Raw genomic sequence first — 16,742 nt, forward strand, 5'->3', positions numbered from 1 at the left:
ATCCTCTCACCTCCCTGACAGTTGCTCTGCTGACCAGAGGATCACACATGGATGGGAGCCAGTAGCTCCTGGTTCGGTGACTCCCTCTGATAAAAGCTAAATAAAAATAAAATGCGCGTCTCCAAAACATGTCCGGTTCGGCTGCTAAAAACTGACAGATGTTGGGTCGGATTGTGATGCAGTTACTGGGATCAGGGACGAAAACAAGGAAAGTGCAGGGCCTGATTGTTGGATGTATTTCTTACAGCCTCTTTAGGCCGCACGCACTCAGCTGTCAGCTGCTGCAGAGAAACACCTTCTCCCTATGACGTCACAAGAAAATATTAACGAATTTAGCAGCAATATTAATGTTACTGACGCAGAGCATCGTTGAGGGAAATAAAAACCTGAATATACTCAATTTAAGCATAATTTTCAAACTTTTCAGACTGCAATATTGCTGCAAATTAAGTCAGTTATTATTAATGGTAAATATTGCATAACAATGCAAAGTCTATATTTGCACTAATGTTTGTAATAATTAGATTTTACTGTATTTCATGTTGCTCTAAAAGCAACATTTTACTGATAATAAAATAACATTAAATAATCCACTTTGCAATGACTAATATTAGCTTTAGAGGAACATATTTCATGCAGCCACAATAAAATGTTTTATTTGTTGTTACTGGTGCAGACAAATCTAATAATATAAGCTGGATGACTCGTGAGAGGCGATGAAGCGCTCGTGACCCCCGGACACGTGCGAATGACGTGACTGATCTAATTGACACCTTTTAATCACTTCCATGTATATTCAGCCCTTGAACGCATCATCTCGGGCCAAAGCTGCTTTGTCCAGCCAGCGCGCACGAAGACATTTGAATAAAGTAATTATAGCAGCAGGGATTATTGATCTTTGAGGCCAAACAATAATCAGGAACATGTTGATGAGAAATCGGACTCACTATAAACACAAACAGACACGACATTAGGATATAATAATGTAAGTTAGAAACAAATTGTACAGTAATATTTTAAAATGGTAAGACAATGAGGAAAAAAAAAGTTTATACAACTACATTTACCTGCAGGTAAATTTAAATATACATTAATAATGATATTTAGATTTTTTTTTTAATTAATGCTTTATGTGTATTAATTTTGTTTATGAACGACCTTGGTAAAAATTGTTGATAATTTAGTATTTTTTGTGTCTTTTAAGTAAAATGCTCGTTTAAAACGTTCATGTCATAAAAGAGGTCAAATAAAATGCTGGAACAAGTGAAGTTTGTACTTTAATAAAAATGAATGAATAGATCCAATTTGGCTGAATTGTGCCAAAAACAAACAAGTAAACAAAATCAGCTGTTAACGTGAGGCGCAGATTTATTGGTGATTTATAGGTTTTAAATTAAACTGATTGCTGTCATTTGTAGAAATCAGATCAACACCAGAGCCAGCAGCTTCCATCATTTTCAGATTTTGTAGAAAACTAGTTAATCTTGCAAAATGCGTTCTCATTTTTACGCGATCGGGTTTCTTCTTCCTCTCTGCTCCTGGCTGTGATTGATTGGAGGAGCTCTGGGGCTGGCACCCCCACTGGGTGTCCAGCCGCTCCGCGCGCAACATGATTGGTCCTCCTCGCGCTGCCGCGGCAGTCAGAGGCGCCTCCTCCCTTAAACGTCGTCAGAGCGCACGGACGCTTCCCACTTTCCTTCCAGGAGACGAGCTGTGGCGCTGCTGCTGCTGCTGCGGGACTGAAAGCTTTCCGTGCGTCCTCATGGCACACAACTAGCAGGTATGGAGTCAAAAGCGTCCCGTTTTTTGTCCCTCTCCCTGCTTTCTGTCCTCTTGGTGCTGCAACATCTGGCCTTGTGTGCGCAGCGGACAGTGAACGCATCATTTCTGGGCTTTTGTTTTATCGCTGCCTCTCGGTCCTTATCTCTTTCTGGTCTTATCAAACTGTTATCTCTTTCGCTGTGAAGACATATTGCGTTTTGTTTCCTATCTGTTTCGTGTGTTTATGTGTGTTTATGTGCGTGCGTGTGTGTGTGCGTGTTGGGGGAGGATAGTGATTTGACACGGATGGACCCGTGCGCCTCTCTTAAGAGCTTGATGGGAGTATGTCTACAGGCTGGCTTGTTACTGGAGATAGAGATGATAATTACAAGTTTACAAGTTTAATTTGAGCCAAAATAAACTAATAATATATTTAGTTGGGCCGGAATATAAATACACATTTTTAAAGTTTCTGACTCTCCTTTCTTTACAGGCTAAACTGCGCTCTGCTCGTTTCGATTTTTATTATTTTTTTGTTATTTAATTTTTTTTCAATCGCTCCCTCATTGTATGGAAAGTGCTCCTGGATGGACCTGGGTGAAAACAGCTGGTCCATGGTGAAGCGAGAAGTTTCCAGCAGCCCAGGCTCGCCGGCGGAGCACACCTACCTGCCGGGTGACAGGAGGGACACGTCTGTGGAGCTCAGGACGCCTCCGGGCGAGCTGGACGCGCTGGGCCCCCGGCGCGCGGACGGCAGGTCGCTGCACTCCTACCTCCACTTCGGACACGCGCACGGAGGCACCCTGAGCGCCGCGGAGGACCTCCCGCTCTTCACGGACCTAGATCAGGGGAGCAAACTCGTCCTCTCCGCGGGAGCGCACAAGGCGGCGAGCCTGCTGGTGGACCCCACAGACATGTACCAGACTCTGGCCATCGCCGCCGCGCAAAGCCAGACGGGATATGATTCCTCCTCGGCGGGCTACATGCACTCCAACCCCAACTCCCCGGTGTACGTCCCCAGCTCCCGGGTCAACCCCATGATCTCCAGCCTCCCGTACCTGCAGGCCGGCGGCTCTGCGCAGCCCGGACACGCCGTCTCCAGCCACTCGGTGTGGTCGCAGTCCGCCCCGGAGAGCCCCTCATACAGCGCCGGGAGCCCACACACATCCAGCCGCTTCCACTACCCCCCCAGCCCCCCCATGAACAACGGAACAGTCAGGGACGGCAGCTACAGTAACACGCTGAATGTGAGCAGCAGGGACCAGTACGGGCTCTCCCGCCCGCTCAGTGGGACCTACGCGAGCCCGTACTCCCCTTATGTCACCCCCCAGCTGCCCTCGCCTTGGACTGGGGGGGCTTTTGACAACACGATGCTGCACACCTTGCAGAGCAGAAGCGCGCCCTTGATCAGAGGACCGAATGGGGGTAAGAGATCTTACAAAGCAGAATGATGGAATTTTATGCGTCATGTCTGGAAATTAAAAAAAAAAAAAAAGTATTTTGTGCAAAATCTGTGGAATTAAACACTCACATAAGAATGATTAAAATACTTTTTTTTAAAAGGGCTGAATTTTCCAGGAAGGACGCTGATTTTGTGCGCAAAGGCGCACAGAAACTGCAAAAGTTTGACGTGAAGCAACATTTAGCGCAACAGCTGATGAGAATTTGAACCAGTTAAACGTTTCTCTCATGCTTTCGTGAAATTTAAACCAAATTGTTCAAACGGAACCACTGAGGGATGTTGTTTGTTCACTCGTTTTTCTTTCTTTCCTTCACTGAAGCGTGTTTCTGCTCAGTTTCAGACATCCTGGATGACATGGCGGAGAGCAGGGAGTGCGTGAACTGCGGCTCCATCTCCACGCCGCTGTGGAGGCGAGACGGCACGGGCCACTTTCTCTGCAACGCCTGCGGCCTTTACAGCAAAATGAATGGCCTGAGCCGGCCATTAATTAAACCTCAGAAGCGCACGGTGAGGACTTGGGGGGAGGGGAGGAGGGCGCATGCGAGGACGATTGAGCGCTCAATTTCCTGCCTAATTACCTTAAACAATACAATTTAATTTGGCGTGAATTTAACTTTAGTACAAATGGAAAGGTTATTTTCCGTAAAATTACATTTTACACATTTGGACATTTTCCTTTCAGCAGATAAATCCTAATGTTATGCCTTTTTTTGCAACAAAAAGATCCAATGATTGTTTTATTGCTTGATTTTTATGGCCCAATATATTTTTTAAAACACTTTATATTCTAATTCTTCAAAATCTATACGCACAGATTGGGTCTGATGGATGTTTCCTGGCGCCATTACGCACGGGTATTACTGGGAAATTAGTTCTCACAGATAGAAAATGAACACCCTGTCAAAATGTGTCCGTAAACGCGCCACCTAAATGGACACCACAATAGAACCCATGTTATTGTTAGGAAATAAGTTATTAAGAGCAGCCAAAGTGCAGTTTGGAGTGTAACTTTTTTTTTTAATGATTTCTAAAGAGAGTTTTCATAAAATTACAATTTTTTTCCCCAAAATAATTTCATAATTAATTGTTTTCTGTGCGTCACTAGTCGACCTCCAGACGGATCGGCCTCTCCTGCGCAAACTGCCAGACCAGCACAACCACCTTGTGGCGCAGAAACGCGGAGGGGGAGCCGGTGTGCAACGCATGTGGGCTCTACACGAAACTGCACGGGGTGAGTCCAGCTTTTAAAGAAATGTTTTATAAAATGCAGCTTTGATTCCTCCAACACTTATCTGATGAACCCTGCAGGTACCTCGGCCCCTCGCCATGAAGAAAGAGGGAATCCAGACGAGAAAAAGGAAACCCAAAACTTTGAATAAAACCAAAGGATCCTCTGGTAAATCATCCGCACTTGTTTCTCATAAGGATAAATGTTGCATATTTCAACTAAAAATTGTAATTTCTGTTTTTAATTAAAGGCAATAACAGCTCTGTGTCCATGACTCCCACATCCACCTCTTCATCCAACTCTGAAGACTGCTCCAAAACCAGTTCTCCTTCTGCACAAGCATCAGGGGTGAGTTGTGCTTTTGAATTCATCTGTAAGATGTGCACATTGGTTGTGAAATGAGTGTAAACGCCACGTTATTTGGTGGTAAACAAATCTGGAATTATGCATTTTACTGTCGTGCTGACTGGGCGTCCATGTTACAGGAAGATGAGCCTCAGATTTCTCAGGATCTGAGACTTTTATTTGCTGCCTTTTTTTTTGTCAGTGATGCGTAATTCAAATGGAATCTTGAGTTCAGCAACTCCCACTCCTGCTGCTCCTTCACACGAGCGGCACCTTCACCTCAGACTCTTAACATCAAACCCTTTTTTTTGTGTGTGCTGTTATTTGCAGGTCAGCTCATCTGTGCTCTCCAGCTCGGGGGAGGGAACGAGCTCGGGCCCAGCGGTGAAGTTCCCGGGACAGGACAGCCTGTACACCAGCGTGAGTCTGACCCAGAATTCAGATGTAGCTTCGGTGAGGGGCGAACCCTGGTGCCCCATGGCCTTGGCTTAAAAAGTTTTTCTCAGGGTGGACAGAACTCCCTGCCCCCCACCCAATCCTCGCTCTTCCCTCTGTCTGGATGCTGGATAAGTGTGGATGTATCCGGGGACACTATTTGCACCCCCAGCCCCCCACCCCCCAAAAGGGTGAGATGATCATCACCCTGCATGAAAACATGGAATATCTGGGATTATGCTCCAGAGTGGTGCTGGAAGAACACAAGGCCTGATGGATGGGACCCGTCGTGGACTCTGATGTCTCCCATCAATGTTAAAAACCTGATCTGGGTTCTGTGCCACAAAAGCCATGAAGGAGTTCCTCTCTGAGAAACAACAACAACCAAAAAAAAAAAAAAAACTTGGACATCAGTGCTTCATGAAGCACTTTGGACATTTGGTCTTTTTTTTTTTTTTGTCCCCCCACAACTGGAATCACGCCATAAAACATCTGTAATGAATCAGAAGTAAAATATATTTATAAATCTTCCAATGTTGAGAACGTGATTGTTAATAAAGATATCAAACATAGGGTAGAAGTTGAACCATTTTAATGTCCTCTGTGCGTGTCCCCCTTCCCTTTTGAAAAGCGGTTGTTCGTAGTAAAGCAGTGGCAAATCGGCACGTTTTCCACTAAAAGCTCTTACTGCAAACGACTGAAACAAGTTTGGTTTAAACAGGGTATAAATGTCACAAAGTGTTGTTTTTGTTTTAATCATTTACTGAAAAAAAAGGCAAATTATTGATTTTTTTTCTGACTCGTTTCTTTTTTTTTAATATGAGAAGACAGGGTCAGCTCGTCTGTGAGGTACTTTTCATTAAAAGCATGTTTTATTTTGAACAAAGCTCAACCGGAACAGTTTATTTTTTACTCATGTTTCTGGTCCAACACATAAACTGCTGCACTACCTGACTCGATCTAAACTTTATACGTTCTCTCTCCATCGTTTTTGTTTTAAATTAGAACAAAGTGGAGAGAAAGCTCACCTCTGAATAAACCATGTGACTGTGCGGATGATCGCTTTCATGATTCAATGTGTTTCTTTACACGACTCTGTCAAAACAAAAAGATGCATATTGATTTAATTTGTTCAAAAAAAAAAAAACAATCAAGAAGAGATTAAAATCTGAACGCAGTCTGATAAAACTTTGTCAGGCACAAGGAGAGGTTTTATATAAATATTTTATATCCTTGAGAAGCATGTTCACTCTTTCAAAATCTTATTTATTTCTTCAAAGACGCATATTTTTGCATTTTTAATTTTTTTTTTCTTTCTGGAACATAATGAGAAATTATATTTAAATCCAAAATAAACTGATGAAGCGAATTAACCTACAGTTTGTTTGAAAAGTTGCATTGAAGGGACGAAAGTGTTTAATTTCATTCAGATTTTTTGGTTTCGCTCCCTGCTTCCAAAACGCCAAATAAACTTTATTTTAAATATGTTTTTTAACGGTGACAAGACCACGAAAAGCACAGTTAAAAAAAAACCAAACAATAAAGTCGTGCCTTATTTTGAAAAATCCAAATGTTTCTTAAATACAAAACAGCCATTTATACTTACATGCTACAGTTCCTTGTTGTTTTTTTGGGAAGATGTTCTTATTGTTTGTTCCATTAAAGTAAACTTTTTATTCCTCCTGACAACATTTTTACTCACGAGTTTTTCTTCCCCCCTTCTGGTCTCCTGGGGGTGGGGGGGCTTAAAGCACAAACTACTTCCCTGTGTCCTCTTGAACCAGCAGCTCAAAGTACCTGTCACAGTGTTTACAGTAACTTAAGAGAATACGGCCCGTCAGTAATTCCACATGAAACGATTTCAGAGATGGAGAAGATTTATGTCTGAGCTTAGCGTTATCAGTCTGCTCTTTGACATCTTGATCGAGCGCCGTTTATTGAGTGTGGAGGAATGTGCTGCACCGCACAACAGTCTGCAAAGTCTGATGATGGAGCTTATTGCAACTATACGTCTTTCTCTGGTTAAATTCTGACATTTGATCATTATCGTGCACCCAAAGGCCACAAATGCTGATAATCCGCTCAGTTTTACAGATACGGACCTAATATTTGGTGTGGTAGTAGCTGAGCCTAATCCCCAGCATATAATCTGATCATTAACAAATTGTGTAAGAGCTTTGGTAAAACATTGCAATTAACTATTTGGAGTTAGCTCTGTCATAAACTATTGAAATGATTCAAGTAAAACTCTCAGTAATATAAGTACATTTTTAACTGATTCATTCTTTTGAGACATCACAATTCAAGATGGCTGCTGCAGCTACCTAATCTTAGAAAACACAAAATTGATATAATTCATTCAATTTTACAAATATTGTGCCAAAGCTGGGCAGACGTAGCTAAGACTAATGCACAATATGTACCAGTAATTGCTTCTTATTGCTTGAAGTATTTGCTTAACACTTTATTATAAGCTGTTGGAGCCAACCCTGTTTGTCTGTTAGCAAAATATCTCAATAACTACTACATATATTTGGCTGAAAATTTAAGAAAGTAATTATTGGGCGTGCATCTTCAAAATCTTTGCTTTTTGGAGTCGACCCAATTCAAGATGGCTGCCACATCTAATCAATATTTGCAAACACAAAAAATATAAATCAGTCAGTTTTACAGATGTTGAGCTAAAATTTGATATGACAGGAGCTGAGAGCCACACACAACACAAACTCTGAGCATAAAATCTCATGATGCTGCATGAGATCATGGTTCATTATTTCATAAGTTTGATTAAACCTCTACAACTTTGTCGTCTCTAAACAGAAGATAATTTCAGTTTAAAGCTCCGAAGGCAACAGATTTTTGACAAATGGTGTGATAATGAATTTTTACCTTTTTATTGTTGATATGAAATCTTAACTCAAAATGAACATTAGAAATACTAGTTTTAATTTCTTTGCACAGTAAAACCACCGGGACATCAAGTCTTGGAGCTTCCAAACAGATAAATAATAAAAACTCCTTTAAACATATAAATTCAAGCTAGTGTTGAGCTCAAAACACGAGCAAATATTTAAAGAGTTGCTGATTTTATCCTGCCTCGGTGTCGTAACACAACGGCAGAGAAATCCTCCCTCCTCTGCTTATTTATTCACAGAGCTGAAAGTCACGTTTAAACGCCGTGAGACTGGAGGAATAAGATGCATCTTTGAAACAAAAAGAGAATTTTGCTCAAGAAAGCAACAAAAAGATAAAAAACAGAGGGAAACAGAGAGGAAAGGCAGAAAGACTTCATGGCTCTGCAGGGTTGAAAGTCCTCCTAAAGTAAACAGCTCAGCCTGGCCCAGTGGCAGACAGCGGGCCCCTGGGCTGTTTGGCCATGGGGGCCATAGCTCGGTGTGCTGCAGTAGCTCCCTCAGGAGATGCCCGTTGATCTTTCCATCATGTCTTTCAAAGGAAAGTTACGCTTGCTCTGCATCCGGAAAAGATGGGATCTCTGACTCAGCCCTTTTGGGTTTCCTCGATGGACTCAGTGGCATGTTCTGAGAGAAAACACTTCAGCACACAGCCGTTGTTCAGCATGGCTCGCATTTAGATTTCTGCCCCAAAAAGGCGTGCGATCGGAAAGATCACACACCTCTGCATTCCTGTTATTGTTTCGGTTTGTCATTTTGTGATTTATTAGCCCTGACAGATTCATAGAAAGCTGTTTTGTGCTTTTCAGAGCTGTGTCCACAGAGATTTTAGCTGTTAGCAAACATGTTTGAGGCCGAAGCTCCTCCCTCAGCTGCGTAACGCCCGAGGTAAAGGTTCACTTCAACAACAATAAACAACTATTAAATGCTGCGTATAAAACTAAAGCAACAGGAAGCAGAATGTTGTTGCAATGACTCCACAAAACGCAGCGATGACATCATGCAGCTATGTTTAGTGAGCGTTACTTTTTACAGGAAAAAGCGGGAGTGTGTTCAGGGATGGGTGTTAGGGTGGGAAGGACACTACTGGTGGAAAATAATTCAAATCACAGCACATACCAAGGCACTATGGTGGGTGAGAGCTGGAAAATATACAAGGAAGTTGTTGGGAATGGGAGGAGGGATGACTGAAGTCATAACACGGGGGAAAAAACGAAAGGAAAAGTTAAAGTTAGAGGAATTTGCAGTGAAAATAGAGGGAAACTAATAATATTGTTATGTTATCCAAAATTCCTTTAAACTAGTAAACTGTTTACTAAAAAAACACATAACGGGAGAGTCCTGGATTAAATTGCCGTATTTTTCAGACTATAAGGCGCACTTAAAATCCTTTAATTTTCGCAAATATCTACAGTGAGCCTTATAATCCGGTGCACCGTATGTATAAATTATGGTTGTGAATACAGGCCTCGAATCAATTTTATGTAGTTATTGTGAATAAGTAAATTAAAGTTTGACTTATCTGTTTTGTTTCGCTTGAAGCACCTTATAATCCGATGCACCTTATAGTCCAAAAAATATGGTAAACAGTAGTCCCTTCTTTATTGTGGGGGATTGGTACCCTGAAGACTCATGATAAGTGAAAAACCGCAAAGTAGGAATAGTAGTACAAGTAGTAAGTAGTATTTTAATTTAGTATTTATATACTGTATAGAGATATTAAGGCATTGTGAACCCTTCCCACAGTCTTGCAATATTCTAAACAATGTTTTTAAACTCTCAATGCTCTAAAAGAGCACAGAATGTCATGATTTCAGCTCCCTGCCTCCTCTGCTCTTTGCTACCTGCAAGTACAGCTGTCATTTCTAACCCAAACCCAGAGCCCGGTCCTGCCCGACCCGGATTTGGACCGGGCCGTGCCATAATAATGTGCTTAATGTGTGGGTCGGGGCGGTGTCAGGCTTCTTATTGCATCAGGAACGCTTGCAGCGGATGATCCAATATATGCAAATATGACTTGCCATACTGCACCTGCCGCACGCGGCCATTTGACCGCGCGCTGACCAGCCGGTTGAAAGAGGTGAAAAGTTCAGTTAAGCTTCAGATGGACTACAGCCAGCGATCCATCAGCCCAAATGGATGTTCATTCAGCTGCTGCACTCAGCGGACGCGCGCGGCCGATGACCCAAACAGGTGAGATCACAAAATATCTGACATGTCAGAGCAGGGTCCATGCAGGCAGAAGCAGGGGAATCATTTAATGCGCTTTGACAGATCTTCAGCTCTGATCTTCTGCCCCCTCAGCCGCGCGCATCCGCCAACCGTTAATAATATGTCAGGTTTTTTTCCAGGTTCAAACCTGTAATTACTGTTAATTTGTTGGATTGGATGGGGTTCGGAGATGATGGCTATGGGCTTGGGCTGGGTCGATTCAGATTATTTGGACCCGAGTGCAACTCTACCTGCAAGCGCACGCCCACTTCTCCGCTCTGCATGCTGATCAGCTGATCAGCTGCAGCTGGAAGTTTATCCTGCAGTGTGGGCTGCACAAATGTGCAGCAGGTGCTAAATAATTTAAAATAATTTATTTAAAATAAAAATTCCATGCCGATTGTGCGGCTCGTCCATCAATCAGCTAATTGTGTGTCATGTCCAATCTTATTTTGAAAAACCGCGATAGAGTGAATCTGCGATAAACGAACCACGAAGCAGTGAGGGACTACTGTACATATGCACGTTAAAATTAGCTTTTGCCTATTTGTTCCTTTAGCTAATCATAAATGTCATGTTGCAGCTGAAGGTGGCAAGTTCTCTATTTAATAGTTTTTGTTTACAGCTTTCTACTCCAAATGGATTTACAAATTCAAACCCAAAGGAGTTCAAGCAGTTGGTAAATTCAAATTAAGCAAACTAACATGGAGGTTTACACAACGAGGGATTTTTTTTATCAAGATAACATGAGGTGATATTAGAACAAATTATATTTGTTCTCCTGACTTAGAAATTGAAAGCAGTCCTTTCACTCCTAATTTAAATTACATGTTAAATGGGCATATTATATGTTGTTAAAAACATACAAACCTGCAGGCAATTGCTCTTTTAATAGGGATGACGTAACCTGCCGCCAGCAGAAAATATACGAGTTAAAAGAAACGATTAGAGAGAGCTCAAAGTGTGCAAAGAATCAACCTCTGTTTGGTGGGGTGGGCTGCAAACACAACTACAGGGCTCCTGTGGAGTCAGCGATTGCTTTATGTTTGTAATATTAGAGCATTATCAGCATGCTTGTCATATAATACATAATTTAACAATAGAATTTAATGTCAAACACTCAGTTTTACCAAAATACGTGCTATAAATATTCAGTAAGAAATGCTTGAGTCTACAATCCTGATAATGGATCTTTGAGATGTTGACATGAATGCAGCAGCATCAATACTCTTTACTAAAGAGCAAATATGTTTGCAACAGATGATCAAAGTGCAAGTCAATTTATGTGTTTCAGAGAAAAAAAACTTTTCTTTTGCCTTTCCTTACCTAAACACTTTGACTTGTCTGAATCAAGAGCTGCAGAGAATCTTCTCATTTTCCTGGAAAATAGAACTTTATTTATCGTATTTTCTGCCGTACACGTCATATCGCTGTATAAGTCACATTAGTCCAAATATGTCTAATAAAGTGGGGGGAAAAAAAAAAAAGTTGTTTCACTGTATAAGTCGCATCTTTCATGAGTCACCGCTGACGTATCATGTTTGTTACGCGTCACCGCTGACAACCCGGAAACATGGGCCGGTGTTTTGCCAAAAATTGATTGGCGCGAAAGCGTTCATGGGAGGACTTTAACAAGAATTTAACAAGATTAACAGTTAAATACAATAATTTGTTTGCTCAACATGATAGTAAAGGTGTGTTTCAGTTGACTTTTACTTAATAATGCACTTCAATGGTTAAATCAGCTGCATTTCACCGGGGCGACGCAGCAAAATGAAGCTGATTTGTCAGTTGCTCCAAGCAAGCTAAACAAAAGTGGAAGGCTATGGCAAGCCGTTTGTGTCATTAATAGCCACGTTTACCTATTACATGACACTACTTGCATGCCACACTACTCGTGTCCCATAAATTTGGTGACCCCCCTCACTGCCTTGGTCAGACAATTTTATCTTAAGTCCTAAGCTTTTACTTGATGTGCATTTTTAATTTACTCTAGCTATTTAGGATTAATAGAACCTCATAAACATAAAAATAAACATTGCGTTTAATCAATTATGAGCAAAAAATATGAACATATGGCGGCGCGGTGGCGCAGTTGGCAGAGCTGTTGCCTCTCAGTGAGAAGGTTGCCAGATCAAATTTCAGCTGGGGGGCCTTTCTGTGTGGAGTTTGCATGTTCTCTCCGTGCATGCGTGGGTTTTCTCCGAGTACTCTGGTTTCCTCCCACAGACCAAAAACATGCATGTTAGACTGATTGAACTTTAAATTGTCCCTGGGTGAGAGTGAGAGACTGAATGGTTGTTTGTCTCTATGTGTCCCTGTGATGATGGACTTGCGACCTCTTGCACAGTGACTGCTGGACATGAGCACCAGTGACCCCGCAACACAAAAAGGAAGAAGCAGGTAAAGATAAAGGATGGATGGATGGATGGATGGATGGATGGATGGATGGATGGATGGATGGAGTTTGAGGTTCCTGCATCACTCTCTCCCACAGCTGCAGCAAAGACTAATCAGCAAACTTCTCACACCTGATCCTGATTTGGAGGACTGCTCTGCAGGAGAATATAAGCTGCTGCCAGACACTCCTTCAGCGCTGGAACATTATCCTTCAAACGGTAAAAGTAATGAACAGCCTCTAACTTGTCTCTAAACATTTATTTTGCTAAGAATAAATATTGCTTGTGATCTTCTACAGTGACTTCCTAGACCATAGCTCTTCAAGGAGTCACTCTGATGATGTCCCATCTAGAACCAAATGCCTCCAGCCTGCATGAACCCTCTGCTCCAACACAACCTGTTACTTTCTCCGTTACTTGCCTCTCTTCAAGTTGGCATCTCCTGGAACCAAGGCCCTCAACGATGCTCCTCTCTGATTCCTACAACAAAGACATTATCAGTAAGCGAACCAGATCCTTTCATAATTTATATTCATCTTCAAGTACTCTCCTTGTCTCTCTCTCTCTTTTTTTTTTTTCCAACCCAGAATCCCTCACCTATAAATAAAGACACTTTTGTATATTCTGTCTTTTCTCAAGTCTGCCACTTGGGGTAAAAATATAACTAGTCATGATGCAAAAAAGTTAAATCTGGTCCTCTGGACATTCAAAAAAACAAAACAAAGCAAAACAACAAAAAAATGTAGAAACGTTTCGTCTCTCATCCGAGAGACGGTTCACACGAGAAGATGAAAAAAATGGCAAGTTGGCTTTCTTGGACTGTGAGGTCTCAGTCTCTGATAGAGGACATTTGCAAACTGAGGTGTACCGCAAACCCACCCACACAGACCAGTATTTGTAGTTTGACTCCCATCACCCTTTGGAGCACAAGTTAGGAGTCATCAGGACTCTGTATCACAGAGCAGACAGCATCCCCACTAGCTCGGGAGCCAGGCAGAAGGAGAAATCCCACACAAGACAGGCTCTAGAGCAATGTGGATATCCTAACTGGGCCTTCCTGAAAGCAGAGAAGAAACCCAAACAGGACTCCAGTCAGCCATCAGGTGAAAAGGAGGAACCCAGACCCAGACCAGTGGTCATTCCATATGTTGAGGGAGTATCAGAGAAACTGAGACGTTTATTTTCTAAACATAACGTCCCAGTGGCTTTTAAACCCCAAAATACATTACGGCAAAGACTGGTTCATCCCAAAGATTCCGTCCCCCGGCACAAACAGAGTAATATTGTGTATGCTGTTCAGTGTCAGGAGGGCTGTGATCAGTCTTACATCGGGGAAACTAAACAGCCACTGGCCAAAAGGATGGCCCAGCACAGAAGATCAACAACATCAGGCCAGGACTCTGCGGTCTACACTCATCTCCAGGCCAGCGGTCACTCTTTCAAGGATGAAGATGTTCACATCCTGGACAGAGAGGAACGATGGTTTGAGAGAGGAGTAAAGGAGGCCATCTTTGTGAAAAGAAATCGTCCATCATTAAACAGGGGTGGAGGCCTCCGGGTTCAACTGTCCCCCTCTTACAATGCTGTGATTGCTAGTATCACTCAGCCCTCTGTGAACAGTACACAGCCATCAGTGTGCTAATGATCCATTGTTAGGCTGATGGTCCTTCTTGAGCATGTGATCAGCTGGTTTTGGTTGTCAGCAGCAAAACTGGTTGATCCACTCTGAGAAGGTGCTATTTAAGAGACTGAGCTGAATACAGCACCTCAGACTGAGGAAGTCTCTTGGATGAGAGACAAAACGTTTCTACATTTTTTTGTTGTTTTGCTTTGTTTTGTTTTTTTGAATGTCCAGAGGACCAGATTTAACTTTTTTAGATTTTTCTACCTGGATTATTGAGCATGCATCAGGATACAGTCATGATGCTGCGGCTGTGTTCAATTGTACTCATCTGCTCACACAGACTCATGTTCGTGCTGCTGTTTAGCGTATTGTTTTTATACTCTTAGTGTTTAGTGTATTTTTAATGAACATTTCTTTTAGTTCATATCTTAGATCTTATTCCTGTTTTTTTGTCTTTTACATTTAAATACTTTGTTGGATGTAACTGGGACCCTGTGTACATATTTTCGTTCTTTCTCATGTACCACATGTGATGCAAATGACAATAAAGAACCTTGAATCTTTGAAATTATACTGTATAGATTAATTACATATGGAGTGAAGTATTTCAACTTTTTATTCCTAGTGATTTTGGCTTACAAATAATGAAAAAACTAAATTAATTGTCTCAGAATATTCCACAGCCAGCTTTTGGCTGTGAGCAGGAGCCAAGTCCTGCTGGAAAATTAAAACCAACATCTCCATAAAGCTCGTCAGCAGAAGGAAGCATGAAGTCTTTAAAATGTCTGTGGATTTCAGAAAACCCAGTGCACCAATACCAGCAGAGGGCATGGACACAAACCATCACTGACTGTGGAAACTTCACTCTGGACTTCAAGCAACGTGGATTCTGGATCTCTCCACTCTTCCTCCAGACTCTGGGACCTTTGATTTTCAAATGACATGAAAATGTACTTTCATCTGAAAAGAGAACAGTGGACCACTGAGCAGCAGTTCAGATTTTTTTGTCTCCTCAGCAGGTAAGACACTTCTGACATCTCTGGTTCAGGAGTGGCTTGACTTGAGAAATGAGACAATTGAAGCTCAGGTCTAGGAGCTAATTGGCTGATTTGGGTGTGACACCATGAGTTTACATTATCTAATCTCTTCATAATATTCTAATTTTCTGAGACTGATTTTTTTTTTCAATTTAAATTTCATTATTTGTAAGCCATAATCATCAAAATTACAAGGAATAAAGGCTTGGAATATTTCACTATTTAAAAAAAAATGTAGTCAAAAACATCTGGACTTCTATTCTGAAATTAAAGATATTTCACTTCTCATCCAGGAGGTTGTATCAATTCAAACATGTCTGGAGTGAATGTAGTTGACAGCTTAGGAGAGAGATGTTTTGGTCACCAGCATGAAGGTGTGAATTGGTGGAGCTGACTGGGAATCAGGCCTAAAGCTGCATTTTAAGTTTTTGAAAGTTGAAACCCGAGACCTCTTTCTCTGTTTAAAGTTAATTTTCTTGATTCACATAAATGGCTTCTTCCTTCACACTCTTCTCAAATCATTTGTCCTCCTGTCTAAAATATGAACATTTTGGTCCTCAAGAATGTCCCTTACCCTTGAGATGTAGGTGGACCGCTGAGTCTTGTCCTGAAGAGCTAGCTCTTCAGCTCTCAGCCACTCGGTGTCAGGGTTCTGTCCTTGGGATGGACCAGCCTCTGTCTGTGGGTCCTGTTGGGTTTAAAATGTACCAGGATGCTGTTTGAAGAAAATCCTGCTGGTGAAGATTCTCAGTCATCCAGGTCACGATCAATTTAAAAAAAAAAGTTAAACAAAAATTACTGGATTATTCTAAAACTGAAGACGTTTCGCTTCCCATTTGGGAGGCTTTCTCAATTCATAAATTTAATTAAATAAAAATTATTTATTTATTTTTTGATCATGAGGATTCTTCTTGTTGAAACGTTTTGTCTTTTATCCAAAAGACTTCTTCAGTCTGAGGAGCTACAGTAAACTCAGTCTTATAAAACAGCACCTTCTCACAGTGGATCAACCAGTTTGCTGGTCCAAAACTATTCAACCTTTATTTATACAGGTTAATCCCATTGAGCCTCAGGGACTTATTTACAAGAGAGACCTGATTTTAACAAAGAATGATAACAGTAGATAATCATAAAAAGAAGCATATAAATTGAGAAGAACAAATGAAAGAAAATGGTATTAGAAAAAATGAAAAGAATAAAAAAAACAGCTAGGTTGTAAGGCGGTGTAGAAAACTAAAATCAGGAACATGTCTGCATTGGTTTTTGCCAGGAACTTAGCAGATGTTGAAGCCACTTAGAGAGGTCAAGGTCGAGAGTTTCAGATCTTT

General features: G+C 41.5%; 1 protein-coding gene across 1 annotated transcript; it reads left to right on the plus strand.

Moving 5' to 3' along the window:
* The first annotated feature begins 1,676 nt into the window (after nucleotides 1-1,676).
* gata6 (GATA binding protein 6) lies at nucleotides 1,677-6,381 on the plus strand. Its single transcript, XM_037682326.1, has 7 exons — nucleotides 1,677-1,780; nucleotides 2,255-3,186; nucleotides 3,558-3,730; nucleotides 4,329-4,454; nucleotides 4,532-4,619; nucleotides 4,702-4,799; nucleotides 5,127-6,381. The coding sequence occupies exons 2-7, from the start codon at nucleotides 2,349-2,351 to the stop codon at nucleotides 5,286-5,288; spliced, it is 1,485 nt and encodes a 494-aa protein (XP_037538254.1). The 5' UTR covers nucleotides 1,677-1,780; nucleotides 2,255-2,348; the 3' UTR covers nucleotides 5,289-6,381.
* The last annotated feature ends 10,361 nt before the right edge of the window (nucleotides 6,382-16,742 follow it).

The sequence above is a fragment of the Nematolebias whitei genome, chromosome 9 (genome assembly GCF_014905685.2).
Source record: "Nematolebias whitei isolate Nwh7 chromosome 9, NemWhi1, whole genome shotgun sequence".
Lineage (NCBI taxonomy): Eukaryota > Metazoa > Chordata > Actinopteri > Cyprinodontiformes > Rivulidae > Nematolebias > Nematolebias whitei.

What these genes read in the sequence shown, in the direction of transcription:
- gata6 (XM_037682326.1), top strand. Translation starts at nt 2,349, where the DNA reads ATGGACCTGGGTGAAAACAGCTGGTCCATGGTGAAGCGAGAAGTTTCC. An exon ending in TTAAACCTCAGAAGCGCACG is followed by an intron (nt 3,731 to 4,328) that starts GTGAGGACTTGG and finishes GTGCGTCACTAG; the next exon opens with TCGACCTCCAGACGGATCGG. An exon ending in TAAAACCAAAGGATCCTCTG is followed by an intron (nt 4,620 to 4,701) that starts GTAAATCATCCG and finishes TTTTAATTAAAG; the next exon opens with GCAATAACAGCTCTGTGTCC.